This window comes from Passer montanus, unplaced genomic scaffold (genome assembly GCF_014805655.1).
Source record: "Passer montanus isolate IOZ18808 unplaced genomic scaffold, ASM1480565v1 scaffold9, whole genome shotgun sequence".
Classification (NCBI taxonomy): domain Eukaryota; kingdom Metazoa; phylum Chordata; class Aves; order Passeriformes; family Passeridae; genus Passer; species Passer montanus.
The window spans coordinates 2286552-2313768 of record NW_024374367.1 but is presented as its reverse complement, the minus strand read 5'-3'; the positions used below and the strand labels follow the sequence as shown (position 1 = coordinate 2313768).

At 42.5% G+C, this 27217-nt stretch overlaps 2 protein-coding genes across 5 annotated transcripts in view; both read left to right on the top strand.

The window, feature by feature from the left end:
* NISCH (nischarin) overlaps window positions 1–3677 on the top strand; it is a 29366-nt gene extending 25689 nt beyond the window's left edge. Inside the window, exons 18-21 of one of the 2 annotated variants that reach the window (XM_039734154.1) lie at window positions 446–599; window positions 1131–1259; window positions 1625–1786; window positions 2273–3677. In XM_039734154.1, the coding sequence (XP_039590088.1) occupies window positions 446–599; window positions 1131–1259; window positions 1625–1786; window positions 2273–2901 (1074 nt within the window). In that variant the 3' untranslated portion in view covers window positions 2902–3677. The remainder of the gene's footprint in view (window positions 1–445; window positions 600–1130; window positions 1260–1624; window positions 1787–2272) is intronic. The other variant, XM_039734155.1, reaches the window with a different exon arrangement.
* Window positions 3678–10918: 7241 nt separating this feature from the next.
* The window catches only part of STAB1 (stabilin 1), a 53292-nt gene continuing 36993 nt past the window's right edge, over window positions 10919–27217 (top strand). The window contains exons 1-12 of one of the 3 annotated variants that reach the window (XM_039733860.1): window positions 10919–10937; window positions 12009–12144; window positions 17640–17776; window positions 19192–19307; window positions 20382–20467; window positions 21500–21569; window positions 22377–22472; window positions 22891–23007; window positions 23750–23946; window positions 24123–24256; window positions 25915–26042; window positions 26254–26345. In XM_039733860.1, coding sequence (XP_039589794.1) covers window positions 12064–12144; window positions 17640–17776; window positions 19192–19307; window positions 20382–20467; window positions 21500–21569; window positions 22377–22472; window positions 22891–23007; window positions 23750–23946; window positions 24123–24256; window positions 25915–26042; window positions 26254–26345 — 1254 coding nt within the window. In that variant the 5' untranslated portion in view covers window positions 10919–10937; window positions 12009–12063. Of the gene's footprint in view, window positions 10938–11834; window positions 12145–17639; window positions 17777–19191; window positions 19308–20381; window positions 20468–21499; window positions 21570–22376; window positions 22473–22890; window positions 23008–23749; window positions 23947–24122; window positions 24257–25914; window positions 26043–26253; window positions 26346–27217 lie in introns of those variants that run through there. The other 2 variants (XM_039733859.1, XR_005630390.1) reach the window with 2 other exon arrangements.

The following is a 27217-nucleotide window of genomic DNA, read 5'->3' as shown; positions in this document are numbered from 1 at the left end:
TTGGAGCAGCAGCTGCAGTGGCAAGCTGTGCTCCTGTCCTCTCTCCAGGGTCTTTGATTCCAACCCTCAGAACACCTAAAGGCTCAGCAGACTTGAGGTTTGGGAGGCCACTGCTCAGCTGGTGATTAAAGTTTTGCCTGCAGTGTCTGCCCTAAAAAGTCTTTCTTATAAATGAGATGTTTTTCTGTATTTTTTTCTAATTTTGGTCAGAAAACAAGGAATAATTTGCTTATAACAAAAATAATTTTCTGATATAAACACAAGATATTTTCAATGTGGCATCATTTAGCAGCTTTGAGGTGAACTACCTCTCTTTGACCAGAGCATGTTCAGGTGCTTAAGATTCTGAAGTTGTTTCTCTGGGGGACTAAAGTTGCCTCTAAGGGGATGAAACTGTCTGAAATATCAAAGTTGATGTGTTTATGAAATACAATTTATATCTTAGGTGGAAAATGAGGAGCTGAGACACCTCATGTGGTCTTCAGTTCTGTTTTACAAGACTCCCAGTGTGGAAGTGATGGCTTGTGTGCTTCTCTCAACAAAAGCTATTTACTTTCTGTTGGATGATTCTTTCATTCATGCAGATGAGCACCAGTCAGGTAAAATAGTTACTTGGATCCTTTAATCATGTTACCAGTTTAATCTCTCTCTGTGTTTGTCCTCAGTCTAAGAACCAATTTTGGTCAATATTTTTAATTAGAGCTCCTAGTTGAAGGGGTCAGTATTTGCATAAGGCTTTTATGTTCAAAAAAACAGGATCTTGAGTCATATCTGCTTCTCAGACCCTTTTAGCTGCCATGGGATCCATGTTTTTCTCTGTTACTTCATAGTCCCTCTCATAATGAAAATGGAAAGTGAAAGGTAATGAACCTCATGAGGGTTATTCAGTTAAAGTGTGTTATTAGTGCATGTGCTGATTTAAATCTGGTGTGTGACAAGTGTTTATAAAAATGCTCCTAATAAAAATGGCTTGTATTTTGCTTGAGAAATTTTTAGCCACTGTATTCAGTTTTTTCTTAATTTCTTTCTTCAAGTGTGAGATAAGTGTTAGATTGTAATATAAAAATTATGCTTATGGACAGAACACTCTTTTTCTTTCTACCTTTTAATCATGTATACTTCTTTAACAGATTTTTGGAACAAAGAAAACTCAGATTGTGAAAACAGTACTTTCCACCTCTCTTGCTGCTTTGTGCTAAAACTCAATGACCTGCAGTCAGTAAATGTTGGCCTGTTTGACCAATACTTCCGAATTACTGGTGAGTACATCTTGTGCTTTGAGCTTTTCCAGTTCTATTTTCTTCTAATCTTTTTTGGATGGATCTGTGTCTTTATTAGTGAGATGGAAGAGAGGTTTTATGTTGCTTCTTTTTCTTGAGTTCCTAAAGCAAGATTTGAATCATAAGTATACATTGTATTTTAAATGAAGAGAAAATATGCATTTTTTGGGGGATTTGTAAGGATTCTGTTGTTGTTTTCAAGAATTTGAAAGATTTCTGAATAATGATACATTATTTTCAGGAGAAATAATCCTTAAAATAAAATCTTTTCTGATGCCAGTTGCATGTTGTTTCAAGAAATGGTAATGCCACAGTGAGTGAATTATGTTCTGTGCTCTCCTCAGGACATTCTGCAGATCACATTGTCACCTGCCTGACAAGGGACAGTTACAACACTCACACCTTCATACAGCAGCTTATGGCAGTCCTGTCACTGCTTGCACGCACTCCTTCACCTGAACCAGTAGACAAGGACTTCTACTCTGAATTTGGGAGTAAAAACACAGGTGAGAGGTCTTTTCTACATGTCATTATTTATTTAGGCATCATACTTCACCTAAACTGTACTGATTAAAAAATCTTTTGAGGAACATTTATGCAGCAGTCATTTCCTATTTGATACTTCAACTGAACTCCCTGACTTTAATTATCTTAGATGTGCCTTATATGAGCAGGATTGTTACATATATGTAAGAGTTTGTAAGAGTTTTGCACAAGTGAAGTTAGTGATGGCTTCTTGCTTTCACCCTGGACTTACATGGTTAGAAATTTGCAGAGAAGTGTGGTGGTAATGCAAGAAAGGCTCCAGCAGAGACCTGCAGTCCAAATAAAATTATTCCAATGTTGTTTATAAGCAAAAGCATGTATCAGTAGATACAAAACTTAAATTCTTCCAGCTACAGCCAGCTGTCAAGGGTTGTTGTTTATCCTAGTATATTAAGAAAGTATTGTATAGCACTAAAAAGAGATATAATAATGTATGTTTCTTGCAGGAAAAATGGAGAATTATGAACTGATTCACTCTAGCAGAGTAAAATTTATTTATCCAAATGAAGAGGAAATTGGGGACCTTGCTTTTCTAGTGGCAGAGAAGATGGATGGCTTGACCAATCTTCCATCCCTCAACATCCTTCTGTATGTGTTGGCATTTCAAGTAAATCACTTTGAAGGATCTGCTCAGAACACTAGTTCACTTCAACCTAAAACACTGATATTGACCAGCTCTGATTTGTTCCTCTTTGATGAAGATTATATCAGTTACCCACTACCTGAATTTGCTAAGGAGCCACCAAAGAGAGACAAGTACCAGCTTGCAGATGGAAGACGAATCCGGGATTTAGATAGAGTGCTCATGGGCTATCAGACATACCCACAGGCCCTTACATTTGTGTTTGATGATGTTCAGAATCAGGACCTGATGCAGAATTTAACACTGGATCACTTTGGAGAAGCTGATAGTGTTCCCAAAGGAATTTCCAAACCAGAGGGCAGCAGGAGCACAGAGATCCAGTGGTACATTTTTATCCCAAGTGCAGAAAGCAGGGAGAAATTAATTTCATTGCTTGCAAGACAGTGGGAGATCCTGTGTGGTAGGGAATTGCCTTTGGAACTCACTGGGTAATTACTGCACAGCCAAGTGATTTCAGTGTGTGTTACAAGGTGAAGCACAGTGAGTAAGCAGATAGCACCTGTCAAGTTCTCTTTGTTTTCATGAGGAGCTGGCCTGGACTCCTTTGCTCCCTGGTGCAGTGAAGGTGTAATAAATAGTACATAGAAATATCCTGAAGTGTTAACTGGGGACTGACCTTCTTGTACAGTCTATTTTTATGCAATAGTATATAGTGAAAAAAACCCACATGAGACATCCTGGGAAACTGTATGGAAAATTTAAGGAGTCAACACTAGATATTCTGTCGTCTGGGGCTGTTAAGGTTTCCACTATTTTTCTGTATATATCAGTCTTGCTGTTCTATACAAATTCTAATGTGTAAATAAGGGTAAATGCTTGTGTATGTTCAAGTGCAATGTTCTTTGTACAAGAAGTATTTTGGGTATGCTGCTAATGCTTATTATTTAATGATCTTACAATTTTACATATGTTTTTCTTTGAGGCCAAGTGTAAAATTATTTGCTGCCAATCATTAACTTAACAGTAAAATTTGAGCCACAAGCAGGTAACAAATTTTCATATGAAACTATTTTCACTGGCATTCATTTTCCTTATCCAAGGATAAAAGAATTGCTTGGTAAAGATCCCCTCAGTATTGTCTTGAAAGTGGAAATACCCAATGTGGTATATCAGCATTTTGTCAGCAAATAATGGATTTGTATCTCTGAACACAAAGTCTTTCTTTTGCCTCTCTTGTCAATACAAATAAAGTGTAATTTGACAGTTTTCTTTTGGCCTTGTCTTTATTCAAGTTTATATCTTGTGTTTCCAGGGTACCATATGGCAGTTCAGCAGCACACATTCTGTTCCTAGAGTGCATTGTGTAAAGTATGAAATGTGCAGCAAGATGAAAGAAGAAAATAGTTCATTCTACTACAATAAGATTGTTAGTCCAGAAATACAGCTGAGTCATGGAAACTGAGGATCTGCAGCCTCTAAACACTATTTGAGGATTTATTTCAAGTGCTTTTTGCTTATCTGTTAGATATTAGGGATTTTCTTTCTAAGCTGTTGTGTTTAACTTGATGGTTACTGTGCCAACAAGTTTTAACATCCCCCATGACAGTAAAATCCCTACTCACTATTTTGAAGACAAATATTGACACTGAAAAAGAATGTTCTATATCCAGTGGGATTAAGAAGAGGAGAACAGTTTTGATACTTATGTGGCAGCTGATGCTGCTTAAAACTGATGCCCCTTAAACACATTGAGAAATCTGGGCTGGAAGAGACCTCAGGACATCCAAGAGTAAAGCTTTAAACAGAGCAATCTTCAAACAGGTTGCTCAGGGCCTGGTCCAAACAAGTTATGGGTTTTCTCCAAGAATGGTGAGTCCACAGTGGTGTTAGGAATTTGGAGGTTTCACTGAGTGTTTTTCTGTGCTGTTGCAGAGCTTGGCTGTGCTTTTTGAATTTCAGAAGCCAGGAATATTGCAGTCAGTGCAAGGATGACAAAGAGGCAGCCAAAGTCAAATTGTATTGCAGGATGCAGTGGAGTTCCCTTAGCAGAGATGAGGAGCACAACTGGAGTGCAGCTGTGCTGCAGTTTGACAGAGGAAGCCTAACTCCTTCAGCTTAGACTGAACAGTTAAGTTAATGTAGGTACTGCAGGTTCTTGGAGAAACCTAAATTTTCCTGTACTTTAGAGCTCTTCTATTCTCTGAAATTTCAAGGTTGCTTATGTTTATTTAAGCTGAATTATCATTGGGTAGAAAAAGTTAATTTCTAAATTAAACATCCTAGGAATAAAGTAATTAAAAGAAATCTTAGGTCTTTACTAGTTCTTTCTGAAGTAGCTCTGTTAATCACTTACTGATAATTGTCCAAGGTAACACTTGAGGAGCCTGTGGCAACTTAAACAGTCTGACTTTCAAAAGCATTTGAGGACTTACCAGATGAATGGATAATCTACAAGTGAATTTATAACTGAGTACAAAGGAAGTCTATAAGGAGTCCTCAGGAACTGCCTGGGATTTGAACCAACATGGACAGGTCTGTCTCTCATATGAGGATTATACTTGTGATTGCTTCTGGAGAAGCAGCCCTGCTTCCATCTTCTAAATAAGGGCTGTTCTGGGGGGTGGCCCCCTGCTTGAGATACGTGAGTTCTGTTTTTAGCATCTTCTGTAAAACCCTACTGTTTAAAGAGATTTTAATACAGTAGTGGCTATCAGAGAACCTTATATTAAACAGAGATAGCCCCCTGCTTGTCACATACTTTGAGCAGGTAAGGCCTCCTTTTCATATTGTATTGTAGAAAAAACACGTCTCTGGTTAAACTTGAAATTCTTTTTAGGTTCACAGCTGTTTAAAACATAGAATCTGTGCCTTTGCACAGATTATTAGTCCAGGAAATAGCTGCAGTTCCTCCTTTATGACTTAGTAAGCACTGATCACATTTCAAGATTAATGAAATGTTCAGTACATACTGCAGTTTTGATTCTTCCATTAACTACCTTACCTGTGATGCTATCAGAATTGTTTATTTTCAGGGCATTTTTCAATAAATCATCTTTTATTCTCTGCTAAGTAGAGCATGGGCTATACAAAGCTTTTTCCTTGACACTTCACCTCTTTTTCCATTTTTACCTGGGGAAAAAAATTAGAAACAGCAGCCCAACCAAACCCCAAACAAGAAATCCCTCTCTCTCCTGCTACCAGATATCTGGTCCCTTGCTGCCTTCATAGAATCACAGAATGGTTTGTGTTGCAATGGACATCCAAGATCATCTCATTCCAACCCCCCTTCCTTGGGCAGGGATGCCACCCACTTGATTGATTTTCCAAGGGCCCCATCCAGCCTGCCCTTGGACACTTCAGGGATGGGGCATCCACAGCATCTCTGGCCCACGTGTGCCAGGGCCTCTGAGTAAAGAATTTCTTCCTTACATCTAACCTAAATTTCTTCTTTTCAAATAAAAAACATTCCCTGTGGTTGTATCATTGTCTGTTGTGGTAAAAAGTCCCTCATTAAAAAAACCCTTTAAATACTGATATGGCTGCAGTGAGGTCTCCCTAGACCTGCTTTTTTTCTAGCCTGAACAGCTCAAACTCTCCCAGCCAATCTCCAGAGGAGAGATGCTCTGTGTTACAGCCTGCTGGCGTCAGTGTTTTATGGCTGTGCATTTCTGGTCACTGAAGTGCAGTATTAAGCTGAAAAATTTAATAACCTGTCATTCTTCAGTGCCAACCCGTTGTCTTTGTCTAATTTGATTGTAGGTTTTTTTTGTGGTAAAAAGTCCCTCATTAAAAAAACCCTTTAAATACTGATATGGCTGCAGTGAGGTCTCCCTAGACCTGCTTTTTTTCTAGCCTGAACAGCTCAAACTCTCCCAGCCAATCTCCAGAGGAGAGATGCTCTGTGTTACAGCCTGCTGGCGTCAGTGTTTTATGGCTGTGCATTTCTGGTCACTGAAGTGCAATATTAAGCTGAAAAATTTAATAACCTGTCATTCTTCAGTGCCAACCTTTTGTCTTTGTCTAATTTTATTGTATTTTTTTTTCTTAAATACAGGAACTTAAGTGAGGTTTTCTTGAAAATGTACAATCATTTATTTCCAACAAAACTTATTGCTTCAGTTCATAAAGATTTCCCAGAACTTTCTACATGTAGTTTCTACAGAAAGCTCTGCAGAATGAACTCACTGTAACAGCTGAGGTCACACAGAATAGTCTTGATTTCTGCCTCTCTTTTTGCAAGAGCACTGCAAAGCCCTGCAGGCATGGTCCTCTTTAGTAATTCTTTGTCCCCAAATTCTTTCCAACTTCCAACCCTTGTTCAACATTAAGACAATATCTGAGTAGCTGAAGTTACGACCAGAAACACACAGGGGCAGGTGGGGAGATCTTTGTCAGGAAAGTATCTCCTGAACTTTCAAACTTCTGTGTCCTGGCTTTGCAGCTGATGTAGATTTTTGCCACCCTAGGAAGACCCAGACAATTATTTTTGTTCAGTGCCATCTGCCAAGGATCTGCCCAAAGGTTTTAAAACTTCCCTTGTATTACAATTAAAAAAATTGTAAGTGAACCTCATTAGGAAGGAAAGTAAATGAGGTGCTGACCTGGGCTACGCTGTTTTCTCTGCAAGAAGAAATGCCAGTGTGACCTGCATCCTGTCTGTCCTGTGTCCATTCCTGTGCTGCTTTACAGAGCTCTGCCTGGCTGTGGATGTACTGCACAGTCATGCATTTCCATCAGCCCCTCTGGCTCACCTTCTTGTTCTTACCAGCCCTGATAATGAGGTGGGGTTTTTTAATTAGTGTACCAAAAAGTGCTGCTCTGTCTTACTTGCATTCTGATCAGAAAGTTTACTTCTGCAGTACTAATCTTCAAACATAACAAATCTTAGGCAAAAAGCAGCAGCATGAGGAAAGCAGGGAAGTTGTGGCTCAGAGCAGACTACAAGCTCCTGTAGCTTGATGTCCACCTGATTTCAAAGGGCATTTAGTAACTAGGAAAGCTAAAAATTGATGTGGAGAGATGGAGGATGTGAAATTCATTAGCTCTAGAAAGCACTAAAAAAAGACTGGCCAACACTGGAAAAATCTACCTGAACAGGTGCATGAAGAGCAGTAGCCAGAGTAGATAAGGTGGGCACCAAACCCTTGTGCTTCAGTCTCCAGGGTTCTGAGAGGGGATGACAAGAACCCCCAGCATGTCTGAAGTTGCTGAAAATGCAGAGCTAGCAGGATTCTGACTCCCATCTCCCTCTGTTCTCAGGCAGACACTCAGTGCTGTCTTTGACAAACTTGGGTACACCTTGAGCCAAGCACATTGTAGGCCTTTTGTGTCCCCTACAGACAACAGGAGCTGAAGAATCAGCAGCACTTCATGGGAGAGCTCACTGCCCCTGCTGTCGTGCTCCTGTCAGCAGGTACTGAGGGTCAATAGCTCAGTTTTACACAGAATTCTAATTAATGTTGGGTACCTGTGGGCAATCTAGAGTCTGACTTTCCAGTACAATCCCGTGCTGCTTAATAAATGGGAAAGGTACGAAACTAAAACCAAGAGATGGAAAAATGTTGCTGGTTTTCACTGCAGCAGAACATGTAAAGGAACTCAGAGTCAAGAGAAAGTGATAGGCCAGACTTAAAGCACTTATTTACTGACGTTGGGACTGCTGCCCATAGAGGTTTTTGAGTAACAAGATGTGAGCAACCACAAAAATCTCTTTCTGAATTGTGCCACAGCATTGTGCTCAGGCAGCCCTACCTGTCTGCTTGGAATTGGACTACTGTGTCTGTGTGAGAAAGAGAAGGATACACAGACCATTCTCTGTGCAATCCTTGCAGGTTTTTTTTTTTGTTTGTTTGTTTGTTTGTTTGTTTTATTTGCTTTTATGAACAAACCTTAAAATTCCAGTTCCTTCCAACTTGCCAAGAGGAAAGGAAAATTAGGGTTGTGTCCTTGCATCTTCACCAGGACCCTGAGGGTATGTTGGGTGAGTATGGTTCAGCTGACCCCATTCTTACACACAAGCACTATTGGCTTGCCTGCTTAAACTTTTTCAGACTCACAGCCTTTTTACACCCTGACAATTCAGAGCAAAGGGACTTAATGTCCTTTCCCAGCTTTGCCAGAAGTGCAGAACAAGAGTCCTTTTCTCCCTGTGGATGTAACCAAATGGTCAGTTCCCAGAGAAGCTGTGTGGCAAGGTGGACTGGGTGGCAAATCACTTGCCTTGGCTCTGTGGTTTCTAAACAAAAGATTTCAATAGCAGGAAATTGCCCAATCTGGTCAGAGCTGCACACACTTCACAGAACAGAGCTGGTGACCCAGCATTTTAAAACACAGTGTGTGGCACAGGCAGGCAGGGAGTCTGGGAGGGTTTGTAGCCTTATTCTTTGCCTTTATCCAAGTGGGGATTTGGTTTCTTTTCCCGTGAAACAGATTGAGTAATTTTTGCCAGCAGATTCTCCACTTTAAATGTTAATGTGTACACAATAAAATTTCCAGGTCTTGCAAATGTTGCTTTAGAGGACTCAGCTTGTCATTGATGCATAAATAAAAAGAGGAAATTTTTCCCTGAAAGAGAAAAATCCTGAGCATTCCTGCTGAAGAAGTCAGGGCCAGAATTTGAAGATGTTTCTGAGACCCACGTCTCTGACTTCTGCTAAACCAGCCACCTTCTGTTATGTGGGCAAGAGACACTTGACAGATAAATCAATCTCCATGCTTTCCAAAACAAATAAAATCCATGTGCAAAACCTCACAGATAAACACACTGGCAGACAGTTGACAACTCCTACTGTATGTTTTAAAATTGGATTTGCACAATCCTATTTCAATCGAACCTTGACTAGAATGTGAACAAAATCCTCCTACCCTGCCTGCACAGGGCCATTTGTGTATTCTGTCATCAGATCTTTACAAGCCTTGCCCAAATTTTCTCTTTTGATGAAGGCTCTCTGGCAGATCTTGCTTTATGAGATTTTGGGGGTTAGACATACTTTGTAGAGGTGCCTCTGTGCATGAGCAGGTCTAATATTGAAATGAGTGAGAGAACTGGGGTTTCTATTCATTAACAGTTTTGAAGAGTAGTAGACAAAACAGTGGAATCAAAAGATTGATCCAATGCATTTTGCCTTTAAGGCATAAAGCTTTTATAGATCTCATCCATGAGAAAATACATTTATCTGCCTAGGAGGAATCCATCTATGAGAACAGAACAGAAACTGTGAGTGGAGCAGTAATTTGGGTTTGTTTGGCTCATTTTTGCTTCCTGTACTGTTTCTCTGCTGCCATCTTTGATGACACTGCCAGCTGGGACTGCTGCTGAGAGCACCTTGGCTTCTGTGCACTGAACATTAATGGCTCTTGGCCACCTGTTAATTTAGAGGTGGTTGGTGTTTCACCTTCTTACTAATTTCCAGGATCATAAAGATCCAAATTATTGCAGATTTTGATGCTCCAGATCCAGCAGTGGTGGTCAGCACAGTTTCCATTCTCTCAGAGCAGCTCATAGGCAGTGGCTGAAACACACACTGCTTATGCTGCTTGGTCAGGAAAGCAGGGCCTGATGACAGATGACCTTTTGATTTTTCAGTTTATGCTCTGCTGCTGTACAATGGCACTACTCACTGTTTGCATTTTTAGCCTGTGTATTGCTGTTGTATTGCTAGTCTTTAACTGAGGTGAGGTCAGATAAGGAAGCTGGCTGTAAGCCTTTTGATGTTGCTGTGAATCTGATTTATTTAATTCAGACAGGAATTTCACCAAGCATTTCTCTCCCTTCCTGGTTTCCCTGCAGTAGGTCAGATACAGTGATGATAAGCAGCAGTGGAAAGCCCTGGAATCAGTCTTTGTGTGTCTTTTCTTGCCCTGTACCATTTTCAGTGCTGAGCCATTTAGAAAACTTTAATGGGTCTGAAGACCCATTAAAGAATCCAATGCACCTTTAAGTGCCCCAGGGTGAGCTGTTTCCACCTTCAAAACTTTTCAGCTATGTATGGATGCTGGCAACTTAATCCCTGTCATACAGCCAGCTCTTGGAAAACCCAACAATCTTCACCATCCTCCTGGGGCAGCATGGAGCAGAGGAGCAGCCTCATTCTTGTGTTTCCATGGCCAGCTCAGGGCCGTGACTGCAGGCCAAGAAAACACTGTACAGCTTCCATTCTCCACACGAGTGTCCCCACTGCCCATTTGTGACTTTCCCATCCCACCAGAGCTGGCTGAGCCATGATTCCTCTGCCTCATCTTGAAGACCTCCAGGGTACCAGATGGTTTCCAGAGCAGTGTGAGCCCTCTGACCCTGACAGGGTGGCACCAGCTGGGCAGTGACAGTCCCAGGGCTGCAGTTGTCCTGTGGCAGCACAAGTGGGCTGAGCCATTGGATTGAGCTGTGGGCTGGTGCTGCTCACATGGGCTGCAGTGGATGGTTGTGTGCCTTATCTGCTTCCTGTTAGTGCAGGATATATAGCAGGGCTGGCTGTTCATCATGCTGCCTTTCCCTGTAGGATGAAGGCAGAAGTGAAGCACAGCTAACAGTAAGTACAGCGCTTCCTATACGCCTCATGTGTCTTTGTGGGGATGCAGGGCCAAAAAAGTATCAATGCTCTCATTATTTGTGTAAACACAAGAATGGTTGCCTGCCCTGGTTTCATTTAGGCACCTTCATGTGCTATTAATGGCTTGAAAATATGAATATGAAAATATATCCCATCGCTTAGTGGGATTTGTGGCTAACAGAAGCAGTCCTTAGACTGCTCAGGATAATGAGCTCTCTAGGCAGTGCAGGGAGACAAAAAACATGGAAAATCTGTCAATAATCAATTCTTTGTAAAGTTCAAAATGAGAATATAAATTACAGATTGTACTTCAGGTTAGTGTGTATTTTTTTAAATTCTGTTTTGGGACTTTCCTCTTCTGAGTGCTATGGAAGTGCTCCTTGGATTCATCAAGCTGTCAGCAGAGTGTTTGGAAATTATAAATTTTGCCATTGCTGCCATAGCATCAGCTTTTCTTGCTGAGAAAGTCAACTATTTAAAATAAAAATATCAAAGCCTGCCCAAAGTGCTTGATTGATTGATTGATTGATTGATGCAATGTGCTCCATTCCTGCTCTGAAGCACAGCCTGTCACTCACTTTGCTTTGTTCTTGCAATACTTTGGCATAGGCAGCTCTACCTTCACTTTGAGGTGTTATGGACATATTCACATCAGTGGCAAAAGGAAATTAACTTACCCTTCATGAATTTATGGTATTTAAGTTTGCCCATTGCATTTGCCTTCTGTTAAGCATACAGTTAACCTCTTTTCATTCCAATTAGCTGAAAACTAAGGATTTCCTTCCTTCTGTTTTGAACTGATATGTAAGAGGAAATCCGTAGATGTTCCTGTTTTGAGTAAACCTTTTACTAAGGAGCTCTGCTTGTGCATTTAAAAAAAGAATGGAAAGAAAAAGGTTATGTTGATTCAGAAATCCCGCTAGAAGTAGCAGATCCATTTCTAAAAGCTTTGCAGCCAAAAAGCACAGTGCAAAAATGCTCTCTCCCTGTTTACTTTTAACCTCTGGTTTGTCTTGGATCTGATTCTTAGTAGGCGGTGTTATCTTACAGAAATTGCAGCCTCTCTCGCCACCCCTTTTGTGTAAAGGGTCCTGCCTGTAAAAGCATGAAAATGCATCCTCCTGGATTGCTGTTTTTCTTCTTAGCAGCATGCTTCACTCCCACAGCTGACTGCCAGAGTCAGAAGGTAAGTCTGCGGGTCTTTGTTTCGATGTTCATAGAAAAGTTCTTCATATTTGGATGGTAGCATGCTAGGAAACAGTCCTCTCTACAACTCATTTTTTTCATTTGCATTTAGTTAGGTGCTGAATAAAATCGGTAAAAACTGTAGGGCTGTAAGGTATCTTCTCTGTAGTCCAAACTGAGGAACTAAATATAAGGTTGAAGGGAGCTGCTTGAGTTTTAAATCAGATTAAATTCGTGTCTGTGTTCGGCGTTGAACTTGAAAGAAGCAACATCAGAGGGAAATACTCAGCATCTTTGTCTTCTGCTAGTTTCAGTATGTGGGACAGGAACTTTGTATCCTTCAGGACAGATCCATAAGTTTCCCAGGAGAATTTTACTTTAAAAAATCTTTACTGTCTCATCAATTTGTCCCTTTGCAACAGTTTGTTTCAATGATATTTCCCAAAAGCTTCCCGGTAAGAATTGTTGAATACTTTCCATTTTATTTCAATTTTGTTGATTTTCTTTTGATTCCCTCCTCTCTGTTCTTGTGTTTAGCAGCAGCACCTAGGAGAATGTGTGATACCTTTGTAGATCTGTTCTCTAGACTCCGTGGTGAGGCAGCCCAGTTCCTGTGGGCTGGAATTCACACTCATTCCCATTACTTTGTCTCCTGCCATCCCCTTCTTGTGTCCTGCTGTTGGAGGAGTGAACTGGCCTGCTAAGCCCGGAGTTGTGGGGGGCATTTGGAAATTCCCTGGGGAAGGGAAACACCCTGTGGAGGGTTTCTTGTCTTCAATGACACAGCAGGGCCTTGTGGGGAGTGGACAGACCTGTGAGTCTTAAGGACTTTTAGAAAAAAAACAGAGGACTGGAAAGATCCTTCAGTGTCAGACCTGTGGGTAGGAGCTTCTGTATAAACTCTTTCATGAAAGGACCATAAATGAATACCAGGAAGGCTTGTAGGATCCTCATGGTGACTTGAGCACAAACATGAAGTGTTTCTAGGGGTGGATTTCATCTCTCTGGAGAGGTAGGTTCCAGGCAGATGGGTTTCAGATTGTGTTCAGAGGCATGGCCTTGTGTCTTCAGCTGCTGTAAGTGGAAATGTTGGTCTCTCCACGTGGAGACACTCTGTTCATCTCTGTAATCACTGAGCAGGCTGGCTTGGCATGAAACAGGTACATTATTAGGTAGTGAGTACCCACTTACAGAGAAGTTAAACATTTTGAATCACCTCTGGAGCAGTTCATTTAATCCAGGAATAACTCCCTTTTAGATTTTTTTCCTCAAAAATTCCCTTTTTATGGAGAAAGAGAAGAAACATTTGCGAGGTTATAATGGAAGATAAGGAAAAGTAAGGATCTAATGAAGTTTTCTCTGGCAGTTTAGAAAACCCAGTGGATCTGATTGGAATTAAAAGTGTTGTGATTCCACAGGAGGCTTTCTTGGCTCACAGGGGCCACTGAGAGAGAAGAGAGATTGTGTGCTACCTGTTTTTCAGTGATGTGACCTCAGGGCTCAGCTTTAATGGCTCAAACATGACAGTGACTTTGTTAGTCTGATTTGGTTTTTCATACCTCGTGCTATGGGCTGGGGAAGATGCAGCAGGTGTGAGAGCCATGGAAGTTTTCTGCTGGGAGGAGGCCAATCCCAGGCTGGGCTGGAGGAGGAATGGAGGAAGGTGGGAAATGGGGAGAGTGGTCTCAGCATCCCCCCGTTTCCAGTGCTGTGCAGCTGAGATGCTGGGAAACCCCAGGGCAACAGGAAATCTCATGTTTTGTGATCTCTGAGATTGATTGTTCATCTTCGTGGTACAAAGTGTCTTCCTTGAACAAGTGTGAAGAGTTTGTGTGCGCAGGAACTACTGCTCTGTTCAGCCCAAGTGTTATTGGGAGCTGCTTGGGGAGGTTCATGACTATAATGACTCGAGCATGTGTCTACAGCTCTGCTTTGTAAAGGACAAATGCCCTGGAAACTTGGTGATTCATTAGATAATGGCTATTTCCAGAGCTGGCTCCCAGGATTGTTGGAGCCGAACACTGACGTCCAAATATGTTTTTCTTTCTTCCTTGAGATTTTTACCATGCAGAGGGATTTGTGTTATGGTTTGGGAGGAAAAGATAAAGAGTGAAAATGAGGGGAATGAAACTAGCCCTTACGAAATACTTCCCAGTTTATTCTCTTGAGGTGGAATACGAGAAATGAGCACTTGAGAAGTGAGGGACATCTGTTCAGAGAGGAGGGAAGGAAACATTGCAGCATCCAGAAGCTTCCAAGTGTCTCAGCAGAGTGCAGAGAACACTGGTTGCTCTTGCACAAGCATTTGAGTGCAGGGAGAGAGCACAGCACAGCCTGGGAGACAGAGGCACCCTGGCTCTTAACTTATTTTGGCTACAGCTGGATGTCTTCTGCTTTAAAAACTTTTCATTTTGGAGATATTTGAGAGTATCAGTCCTCCTTTCCTGTGCCTTTGTACACAAACTGTGACCCAGTTCAGGCTAACAACACCTGATCAGGACAGGGACTGTCACCAGGCAGCACTGCTGCATCACAGGGACAGATATTCCCTCTTGCTGCTTCCTTTCCAGTGGCTTTGCACTTAGAAACAGCAGTCAAAGAGGAGCCCAAGGGAGCAGTGCATCATTGTTTTCCATGAGGCTGTGCCCCAGGAGCCACTTCTGACTCAAACTTCTGTCTGTCTTCCATCCTTTCCCAAATTTGAGTATTCAGACTGTTGCATTTATGTCCCTTGATTCCCTCTTCTGCTTTCCTGTGGAGGAAAACTCTCCAGAAAATGACTGCTTCATCAGTTCTGTCACTCAAATTAGAAGGGAAATATTTTTTTAATACTTTTCCACTCAGCTGTTTTCTTCCTCTTTCCTCCTGCCTGTTGCTGCTGACACAAGCATATTTCCTTATAAAAAGGGGAAGGTCTTACTGGAAAGCTGCCTAAAGCTGATCAAGTGTCCCAGTAGGGTAGGGGGGATTCCACAATAACTGTCTTGTCTTAGAGGTCTGCAAGTAATTAAACATGCCAACAGGGAGGAATGGCAGACATCCACCTTTCCCACTCTTTGTTTCCATTGAGAAATGGAGCCACATTGATGGAGGAAAGGGAAGGGAAATAGAATAATGTATGAATAATGGTGTCTTCCTCCACCACCATGACAGAGGACACACCTAATGGCCCAGCTGAGTCTGATGCCTGAAAGTACAGATTAAATAGAGGGTTGGAGAATTTTAATTTAGTGTTTTTTGCTCTGCTGTTTATTGGTCTTTTTGATGCAGATAGGGTGACTCAGATACCTGGCAGAGGTTTGTGGCACAATTCTAACTCACAGGAAGGAGTCCACATTTGTGTTTCTTGCTCAGGCATCTTCCCATTCCTTTTTCTGAGGCATTGTCTCAGGAAAGGCTAGCACTGGGATTAGGTGGAACCAAAAAGGCAGGAGCTGTCTGCTCTGTGAGACCCATGTGCCTAACTTCAGCTGGCTCCTTTCAAAAGCCCAGCTTAAATCTGGAGTCCTCATTTAAGATCCAATCAGATGGCTGACCCCATCAATGGCACTGCTGACCTTTAGAGGCAGAGTACCTTGTTTGTTCATCCATATTGTTTGTCTTCTTCTCTGCTTTGCTCCATGAAAAATGGGAAATCTCCTCTGCCTGCTCTGTGCATAAAGAGCAGCAAAGCTGATCTCTGCTCTGCTGGACAATATCAGTAGAGCTGGTGCTCACAGGAGAGGTGGAGTTGGTGGATCTCAGATTGGTTTTGAGCTCTTTTTACTGCAAGGGAGTCCTTGACATAAGAGGTTCCTAGGGATTCTGCTGCCAGGGGAACTGGAGGTTGCTGTATGGTAGAAAAGCCTCAGAAGCACAACTAGAAGTTAATATCCATGGGAAGGGCAACCACAGCCACAGAAATATTTTTTTTTCACTGGGCAGCATTCTTTGATGTATGGCTGCAGAAGGTGGATCCATAAACACGAGCAAAAGCTCAACGACTCCAGTCAGAGGGAAGGAGTCGGGAAATATTCCAGGAACATGTCCCTGTGGACTTGAGACTTGAGGGTTATCTCTCAGGAGGTTTTCCTGACAGGGTCTGCTGCCTATCATCTGGGAGGGTCTTCCTGAGCTCTTGATAACTGATGGGAAGCCACGGGCTTCCTCCCTTGCCTTGAGGCAAATGTATGTATTTGGGCTTAAGTTCAGAGGAAGCAAAGCTGAGATTGCTGATGGGAATCCAAAACAAGGAGTTCTGGGGACAGGAGGGCTGCTGCATTAGCAGCATTGTTCAGGATTGGCTTAAAAATTCCAGATCAAAGCCTCCTCCCAAAATTTGATATAATGTTTTTATTTTTAGAAAATACAGTGCCTGTAGAGGCACAGTTGAGATGAGCTCTGGGATTTTTCCAGTCAATGACCTTCTGGGGCATACACAGCTCATGGCTCTCAGCTTTTCTCTGTCATCAGCAGTGGCAAATAATGTCTTTTTTCAAAATTACCAATGAGCTTTCCATGCAGTTGCTTGTTTCCAGAAGTTTAGAAATTCAAGAAAATGCTTTTGGAGCAAAATCACAAGTTTTAATGACAGGTTGGCATGTGATGATAATCATTCACCCTCGAGGCTGTACATTTTCATCTGTTTCACTTGAAAAACAAGGTCGTGCAGGGGTGCAGGAAAGCCCTGTGAGGAAAAACAAACCCCTAAAGTCATTCTGGTTGGGTGGAAGGACTTACTGATTTATTTACCAGCCATGTGATATTTCCAAGTGCTCCTACCTGATCTTCATCCCAATGTTTATGGAGTCCTTCTCACCCAGGGTCAAAGCACCGAGGTGTTCAGAGAGGTGCAGAACACCTTTCCTTTTCATCCACCTCCCTGTGCCTCCTCACAGACTATTGCCATGAGAAATATTTCTGTGAGCAGCTCCTGGCTCTGGGAAACAGACTGAACTAGCACTGTCAGCTCTGCAGATCCATGGAACAGCAATGAACTGGATTTTATCAGTGGCATGGAAAAGATAAATGCTGTGCTGTCTTTTAATTCAGTATCTTCTGGCAAAGGTTATTAATTTAGGGCTTGTCCTCACACACCACTACCACATGTTTGTAAAAGATCAGCTGAAATTAGCAGTGCAGAGTTGTGGTTATTTTAGAAGTGGTTAGGATTTTTGCTGTGGATCATAGGGGAAGGATGAGACAGCTGTGTTCTGCCCTGTTGGTTCTAGCTGAGATGCAGTGGATCCAAGCATGCAGCACCATGGCAGGGGGGTTTAGTCCATGGGACACTGTGGTACCTCCCAGCAGCTGCACTGGCCACGGCCCTCCCCAGTGATATCTAACTAATAGTGCAACTTGACCATGCAGCACCATGGCAGGGGGGTTTAGTCTATGGGACAGTGTGATATCTAACTAATGGTGCAACTTGATAAAGATATTACAAGATTGGCAAGATAAGTGCCTAGGATAACAATTTAATCTGGGGCTATTTCCGTTCTGTTTCTTCTTTTTAAGTTAAAATCCATGCGGTGCAATGTCAAGACGATGTTCACCTTGAATACAGCATGTACTTCTTGTGCTGCAGTGCCTAAAATGTTGTGTCCAAGAGGCTGGATAAAGACCACCCAAAGATCAGGGGTGAGGGCCTGCAGGTAAGCCTGTTTCCTAGCTGTGTTATGCTTTTGGTGCAGCCCTTCTTTGCTGGGAGTAGTGTGCTCTTCAGGAGAACACACACGTGGCTTTGAGCTGTATGGACTTCTGTTTCAGATGGGTTTATGGCCCCTGTTATTGTTGTTTTTGTCTCTTTGCAAATCCCACAGACTTTTTGCTGGGCAGGTTCTATATACACAGAACAAATTAAATGACAATAACCTCTTAACTTGCCCCAAATAACCTGAGTTTGTTAATCCTGCTGTAGCAATTTAACACAGATCTGTCCAGCATAAAAACCTGTTTCAGACCCAGAATTCCTTAGTGGCTTATTAAGAAAAAAAAATAATGATAGTTCCCCTTGTATATCCTCCCAGCTTCCAGCAATAATCCTCTGAACTTTTAACCTTCCTAGTTCACTTTATAACAATTGCTTGTTCATGCGTTCCTTGCTCATACTCTGTTGAGTTTGGCAGGTAGGAAAAGGATGAAGGAAAACTGAATTTACTAGGAGGCTTTTGTAAAATGAAACACTATGGATTATTGTTTGTGTATGTATTCAGCAGTGAATATTAACTGTTGATATATAGCCCCATTGTCTGCTCTTTTTCTGATTCCCTCAAAATACTTTAAAAATAGTGGTGGCAGTTTTGCAGTTTATAGCCGTTTTTGCACACACACAGGAGTCAGATGGAAGCCAAAGCAGCAATGCTATTGAGACAATTTCCAAGTTCCTTTTGGGAAGGATGTGGTGCCAAAAATAAAATGAAGTGTAAGAATAATGTGAGTCTATGCAGTTTTTCTGAGTGTTATCTACTCTTGTGGTGGTTGTTGGACAGACCCAAGAATAGTTTTGTACTGAGTACGTGCAGAACAAGAGGCACTGCCACCAAGGACTCACCCTGTGTGTGCAGGGGAGGGATGATGGGTTGAAAAGAAGATGCTTCCTTGAAGGACTTAAGGCGTTTGTCCAAGACTTAATAGAGAATATGTGAATTAAATCCAAATTTACAGCATTTTGATGTGGAGTCTTTAGTAAACAACACAAATGGATAAGTCCTGAAAGGAGGTTTTGTTCTTTCAAACTTTAGATGTGAAGTTTAATCCTGAGTCACCCTGGAAATCCTACCTTTTTTCCTGTGCTGTTTAACCCTTCAGCACCCAAGGTTTCCATCCTGATGCAAGATCCTGTCTCATGCCCAGTCCCTGAGAGATTTCTTCTAACCAATATTTGAGGCTCAAATCAAGGGTCTGTTTAGAGAAGACATAACTGGAGTGAAACCTCTTGTGTGTGTGCATGGGACAGGGGTCGAGGGCCCTTCCTTCCCTTCAGAGCTCAGGGCACTGCAGTGTGATTGCCTAGAAACCCTCTGCTGGGTTTGTGGTATAATCATAATCTTGGATTATTCTTTTTAAGATACTCTGTCAAGTTAGGAGAAAATACCCTTTCCCTGCCAGGGTGCCATCACCTGTGTAAGAAGGAGATTGAGGAGAAAAAGTGCTGTCCAGGATTCTGGGGTACAGAGTGCTATGGTAAGTGTTGGGGTTTTTTACAACAACCTGCAGCTGTTGAACAGGTCAAACCAGTTTTAATAGGAGGCATTAAATATATATTGAGGTGATTAATTTCCACTATTCCTTGAACACTCACAAGGTCTCCATTATCTGTCTGGGAGCATATCTGTCTGTTCAGCACATAATCTCTTTGCTCCAGATGAGTTGAATCCCCTTACATTTAACACATAACATAACCTCCTGTGGTGGAACTTCCTTTTGTCTCTTCTATAAAAATAAACTTTTGGAAAGGGATGTTTTTGTTCCTCTTTGCAAAAGTTTCCAAAGGAAGAGGAAGATCTTTCTGATATCCCTCTTGTCTGCAGCGCGTGTGCCACGTGTGCTGCTCTATAGTCTGGAGTCAGTCAGATGTTCAGCCACAGAAAATACTTAGCAATTCCAACACAAGGTGAAAATAACCATCCCAGAACTCCCACTCAGATTTATGCCAAGTAATGAGAATTTGTTTTGTCTTGTCTCAAAAATCCAAAATCAAGACCTACTAAGCTGAACACTTCTCACATGTTTGACTGACAGAATATGGAAAGACCCCCTCCAGTTATACAGAAAATGGGAGACTGCTTGAGCCTGTTCTCATACTAGCTTTGAACAAGCAACTAGTTTCATCAGAGAAATCACAGATCTCAGAATTATCAGAAACAGTCCTCAGAATTTGGAGGTACCCCACTCCAAAGATGTGGGGACCCTGTTTTCCTGGGCACACTTGAAGTAAAGGAGAGCTGAAAATGCTCAGTGTCTTTGCAAAACAGGCTCCTGTCTGCTCCTCGTTCCAGAACTGCCCTCACCTCTCAGTGCTGCTGGCAGCAGTGACCCAACCTCAAAAAAATGTTTCAGTGCCTTTGTTGAAATTTTGTTATGGCTTGTTGGGACTTTTCTTTAGACCTTTCACCTCTGGGCCAGTGTTAGGCATGCTAGATAATTTGCTGGTGAAGAGGTCTTTGCTTTGTACACCTGAAATACCTGGGGCAGGAGGAGATGGAAAGGTGCTGGTTGTTCAATTTAATCTCATCTGTCCTGTCTCTCACCTGCTAGAATGTCCAGGTGGCTCTGAAAACCCCTGCAGTGGCCATGGGACATGTTTGGATGGTATACAGCAAAATGGGACCTGCATCTGCAAGGTGAGTGCATGGTTTACTCTGGGGATGATGTGCTTTGTCAGAGGGAGTTGTTTGTGTGGTGTCTGTGCGGGTGCTCTGGCTGCAGGCTGCCCTTCTGCCTGGAAGGCCATTTGCAGCTCCTTTCATCCCAGCATCAGTGTCTGTGGTTTTCCTGCAGCATTGCTGTTGTCAGCAATAGCACTAAAACACTGTTGGTGATGGTGTGGAGCTGGGAAGAATCTCAAGGGTGAAATAAGGAAAGAATTGCATTAATTTAACCCCTGATCAGTTGAAATAATTGTATCTGTCTGTGGCTGCAAGAAGCCCTGAGACACTTGGCTGTTAATGAGCTGTACCCAGGTTGGCAGAGGCTCCCTCTCTCAGGAAAATCAGGAGAGATGAGAAAGAATTTAGGGCAGATATTTTTTTATTTTTTCTTTGTTACTCCAGATTTTTGTACAACCAAAGTATAACCAATTGAATTGAATTTAATTGAGCAGTGCTTCTAAAATGTATAGATAGGGTAATGAATCAGTGTTAGACTTGAAACTTTCCCTGATGAACTGTATATTTTCACAGCATACTTAATTAACAGCTCAAATCCTACGTCTTGGACTCATCTTTGAGAAAAGTTAATTTTGGACTTAAATCAAAGACACCTTATATCAACCAAAATGTATGCTGAAGGTCCCTGAGCCCTATAAAATCAATGTAAAAATCCCACTGGTATTAACGCACTGTAGATTCCTTTTTCAGAGACATATCAGGAGCCAACTGGAACTTTCCTGTCTGTCTCTAATTAGGACATTATTTCCTCAGTGTCCAGCATATTTTCCTGGCATTTGCATGCCCTCTGTGTGCCAGCTTACACTGGGATCTCCTTTGCCATGGGGGTTGGTTAGTACTGGAGCACTGAGCAGATCAGTTCTCTTCACTGTTGCTTCAGATATCACAGAAAATCAAAAATGGGAAGAGGCTTTAAACTATAATGATGTGTGAAACAATAGAGTGATATAGAAATATAATACCTAACACATTTTGGGGCCCTTGTAGGAGCAATACAGTGGGTATGGCTGCCAGAACTGCCGGGATGAAAATCGTTTTGGCCCAGACTGTCAGTCAGGTAAGAACAAGTCATTCAAGTGAAACCTCCACAAAGATAACTGAAAACAAGGAAGGAGGAGGAAAAGGTTGAGTGAGGAAGGTGCTGGAGAGGGGGAAAGTGGTAGAGAGCTGGCAGTGTTCAACAGCAGGTGTCTAGGCATTTTGTCTTTGTGCCCTTCTGCACTGTCCCATTAAATATTAAATTATTCTCAGTCTGTCACTCACACAGTCCATTTCTCCTACAGTAAATCTCTCTTCCCCTGCTTACCCAGGCTGTCCCACTTTCCTCTCTCTTTCTAGCCAGGCCATCACCTACATCCCTGAAACAACCCACACTCACTTCCCAACTGTTTTTCAGACTCCTGTAACAGCTCCACTTGTCTCCCAGCTTCTTCCTTGCTGCCCTCTATAAAAAAATTGTTACACACTGTGCTGCCTCTCACGTATGGCATTTTGGGAAGTGAATTATGGGTGTGCAGCCTGGCTGTTGCAGGAGCCCTTTTTGTCAAGCTCCTGCTTCCTTGTGTCCACACAGGTGAGAATGGTGTGACCTTGGAGGTTGTGCCCATGTGTTAAAACACAGGCCTGAAAATCTGGTCTAGGTCTTGCATTCAGGGCTGCTCTTACCTCATCTTCTTGAGCCCAGGACATGCAATTTACCCTCTCAAAGCTCTGACTGGCGTGGCCATATTTTAAAAGGAGCTAGTGGATTATTGGTGGGAAATCAGGATGCCAAGTGCCAGGGCAGCTGGCCAGTGTGTTCCTGGAGCCCTGTGCTCTGCCTGGCAGCCGAAGGGCTGAAGCTGTGTCTGTACTTCCCTTGCAGAGTGTGACTGTGTGCACGGGGAATGCAACAGCGGCACCGCTGGGAATGGGAGCTGCACATGCTATGGAGGCTACACAGGCCCCAGGTGTGACCAAGGTAACACACGGGTAGCTGCATGGGGCTATCATGTGGGCTTGGGTGTCCCTAAAGGGGCAGCGAGGCACTGAATAGGTTGGGAATGTAGAGGAAAGATGATTTGAGCACTGGAGATCAAGATAGAGGGAAGAGCTGGGGTCTAGTCCCCACTTTGTGACAGGGGTTAAGATCTCTGTATGCCTGTGTTCTTTCTCTGGACACCAGCTAGATCTCTTCTCTCAGCCTTGGGGTCCTGGCTACCTAGGCTGCCAGGAACTTAGAGCTGCCTGCACTGCTCATATCCTCTGGCTTTTGTGCCAGTTTGGGGTCCTCGGAAACCACATTTATCTTTGTTTCCAGATATTCTGTAAGATGAATTGTATCTCCCAGCTGTGCCCTACATGCTCAAAGGCAAACTCTCTTTGCTGTGTGACTGCAGAGCTCCCCCTTTGCAGAGGTGTGACGTGTGAGGCCAACAGCGAGTGTGTGGTGAGGGATGGGACAGCCCTGTGTGACTGCAAGCTGGGCTACAGGAAACAGGGCAGCACTTGCCAAGGTGAGAAACTTCTCTGTGACCCTAAATGCTCCTGTTTGGACAAAATCCTATCACACTGCTGTCTGCAGAGGAGTTTGGTTACTGTGAACACAATGCCTACTACACTGCAGAGGTTTAAAACATATTTTTTTCAGGAATATCCATAAGATTAAGGCCTAAGCTTTTGGCTCTCCTTTCACTTGGTCATAAAAGCAAGAAGTGAATTAGAGCTGCAAGTTTCATCCAACACTCACTTTTAATTATGCACTAAATAGTGACAGCAGGATGTTGGTCAGTCTGAACCAGTTTAAATAATGAGGTGTGGAGTCCAAGGAGTTCTTCAATGATTTCAAATTTAAGTTTTTGAATTGGTTTCCTTAAAAAAGCACTGATAAGATGCATGTGATTGGCTAGCTATGGATAGATGTTTTCAGTGGCTCTTTACAGGTTTTGCTGACCAAACTGCAGTTTCATGTATCCTCAGATATGATGAAAATTCAGAATCAATCCAAGCATCCTCTGTCACTCACATATCTGTTACTGAATGAACATGGAAAATGTATCATCTAAATTCCTCAGAATAAAAAACCCCAAATGTCTGCTGCTTGGAATGATTTAATTTCCCTGTGAAATTTTAGAAGTTTAACAGTACAAATTCTTTATGCTCCATTCTTTCCACTCCTTGCACTGTGCTGTGCAGCATTAAGCGCTTTTCTGAAATCAGGAGTTTGGTTGTGCTCACCTCTAATCTCTTTAATTGCAGCTCAGGATCCTTGTGCTCCTTCTCCATGTTCCCCCTTTGCTGTATGTAAAGTTCTTGGACCACGTACATATGAATGTACCTGCAAAGAAGGATTTCAAGGAGATGGAAAGATTTGCCAGCCCATCAATCCTTGTGTTGACAGCAATGGAGGCTGCCCAGAAAACTCTACAATTTGTATGTACAGACGACCAGGAGAGGTAAGGCAATAACAGCCAAAACTGGCCAAGGGAGAAGTTCTTCACAAGAACTGGTGGATGTGTTGGTCAGATCTGCTCTCCTCACCTCAGATTTTGCAAAGGGAAACCAGACATCTCCTTTGTAGGATAAAAGATGGTGAATGCAGCTCTGTGATCACTGTGGTTCCTTCCCCTAGGCAACGTGTGTTTGCAAGTCTGGGATGAGTAGGAGAACTCCTTCCTCCGAGTGTTTGGCATTTCCCAGCGACTGCCGGCAGTACTTCTGTGATGTGACTGCCACGTGTGAAATTAACTCTCAGGGGACTCCTAGGTAAGCCAGCTTGAAAACTGAAAATAAAGAAGCTTAGCCTGCAACAAGAAGGGAGACTTGGTTTGGATGAGCTGAATTTTGAAGAAACTGAGGGTGATCTCAGGAGCACAGGCCAGAGTTGCCCTTTGGGAAGAACCTGTTTGTAACAAACCTACTGGAAGTAGAGTTTGACATCAGTCATTGTAAATTACTGCACATGGGTCACAAAACACTTTTAATCTGGGGTGGCAGACTCTTCTTTGATGTGAGCTGGAGGTGTAGTTCCCCAAGCTAGTGGTGGTAGAAGTTAATAATCAATCATTAAAAGGGAGATGTGTGGTTGTTTGCTCACATTTGTGCATATTTGCTTCTGAGGAGTAAGACTTTGTCTCTTCTTCCAGTCAGGTCTGTAAACAATAAATAAATTAGAGTTGCAGAGTGACAGAGAAGGGGTAAGTTGAGTGAGGAAACACCAGACGTCAGGTAATCCTTTGGAGCAAAACACCTACAAGTTTGTACCCCTTAGATGAGAAATATGGCTGGATAGAGGATCATTCTTGCATAATGGTCTCTCAAACACCAGAGAAAGCTTCCTTGAGAATTTTATGTGTTTTCAGGAAAAGGTAGAGCTTCTCTGAGTCACTGAAGAGAGAAAGATCAATCCCATCTCCTTGATCCTTCCTTCTCCAATGCTGTTAGAACTATTAGCATTGACTTGCTCACTGTGTGCTCCAGGCCAAGACTGAAACACAGTGGCTTCCCTTTCTGAAGATCTGCTAGCACAGTGCAGGACACAGTGTTCAGTGCAGTCCCTGCCTTACAGATCTGTTCCCCAGCAGCTGGCACTGAGCCTTCTGAGGCTGGAGTGGAGTCAAATTCCTCCCCTGTGTCGCATGTCTTTGCATGGCTGAAACAGAAAGAGCAGAGCTGATACTTGGACAAAGCCCAAACGGGAAAAAACAGCTTTGGTAGTCTCTGAGTGATGACTACAAACCCGTGTGAACCAGGACAGAGATTTTCACATGTAGATAAGCTTTTCTGGAAAAGTCATTAACCTGTCTGGGCCCCTCAGTGAGTTCCAGATGAGCTGTGGCTACCTGGAGTGCTTGGGCTGCCTTCTCACTGCTGCCAAGGGGTCACACTGGAGCTGTTTGATAGATTGTCACTTAGCCTGTGGGTTTTGTGCATTACCTCAGATTTTCAGATGCCGAAATTACCACAACTGACTCAATATCTAATTAAAAAGGTGTCAATAATCATATTGTGGCAATCTGTACTCTGCACTTTAGAGCAGACGATCCTTATGTTGTTTGTATATGAGAAATCATCTCCATTCTTTTTGGGTAGATACAAATTGGCTTTCCTGGCAGAAATGGGAATCTTGTTTCCTGTCACTCAGTTTAGGCAGAAGTTACTCAGCCCTTATCTGCATCCCTGGGAGAGTTCAGGGCCAGATTGGGTGGGGCCCTGATCAACCTGGTCTAGTGGAAGGTGTCCCTGCCCATGGCAGGGGAGGTTTGAACTAAGTGATCTTTAAGGTTCCTTCCAACCCAAACCATTCTATGATTCTAAACTGGCCTTTCAAGTGTAGATACTGACATGTTGTTCTACTTGGCAATTGTTGAATGTGTTGCAAACTGGTTTACAATGGTTTGTTATGTTTCATCCTCGCCTCATAGCTGTGTGTGCAAAGAAGGGGAGATTGGAGACGGGAGAAGTTGCTATAAAGATCTCTTGGGTGAGATAAATCAGCAGAATTTGCGAGGAAGGTTTATAAGGAAGCTAAACGTCGCCAAGAAAATGTTTGGTAAATGCTTTTTTATTTTGCTTGGGAATGGAGCAAGCTGGGGACAGGGTAGCAGTGCCAAACTCCCTCTGGCTTCCCTGTAAATGAGTACTTGTTGCTTGCACCAGGCTGATACTGTGTAGATTGAATTGTGCTGTTAACAAGAGGAATATTTATTGCTGTGGGTAAACCATCACTGCCTAACTACTTCACACTGCCCCTCTTTTTACAGCTTCTGGGTGCTCAACATTGCTGACTAAATACGGGCCCTTCACAGTCTTTGTACCATCCCTTCTCCCCATTCTTGATAGAATGGAATTCAATGTAAGTTTTTTTGGTTTCAGCAAATTTTTGTCTTAAGGTTCTTTCCTGCTTCAGCTCTGCAACCTGTAAAAACTGATTGACACAAGAGAGGAACTTTGGCATGCACTATTTATAGAAATCATCTATTGGGAAAATGTTACATTGTCTGGTTAAGTTGCAGTCTTATAGAGGATGTTGCATCCCTCAATTATTTAAAAAAAAACTCTATTTCTTTCTTCAATACTGACAGAGTTTGTTTGTTTTTAATGTCAGGAAGTGTAAGACCTTCTGGCCAATTTCTTTCTTCAATACTGACAGAGTTTGTTTTTAATGTCAGGAAGTGTAGGACCTTCTGGCCGTTCTTCTTTCAAAGCTCAAACCTCTTACATATGACTGTTCTTAAAACTTGAAGTGGCTTTTTACTACCTGAGGGTGTAATTTTCAAAAGGGGCCAAGTATTGCACCAAAGTATTGGAATTTCAAACTATGGTAAAAAATACTGGTTAACTGCTTAACTGTGGTTAAAATAACTTCTGGATTCATAGAAAATATATCAGGAGAGGCTCCCAAGTTACCTAGTTGACCTGTTCCCCCAAGGATCAGTTCCACCTAAATCATTTGACAAAAAGTGACAGAAGATTGTTCTAAAAACAGCAATGATAGTAAGCCCAGAGAAGAAAGGAAAAAGCTAAATGTAATTTCAGCAGATTAGACCTGCATGGTCCAGCACAGGCAAAGACTGCACTGGGGGGCTTCAGCAAATTTATAATCTGGATCAAGCAAGGATAATTTTTAATTTGTCCAATAGGTTTCTGTCCAGGGGATTCCTCTTAAGTTCCTTGCAGGTTAATCAGTCTCCCTCTTGGATGTGCAGACAAACAGAAGAGTTTTGC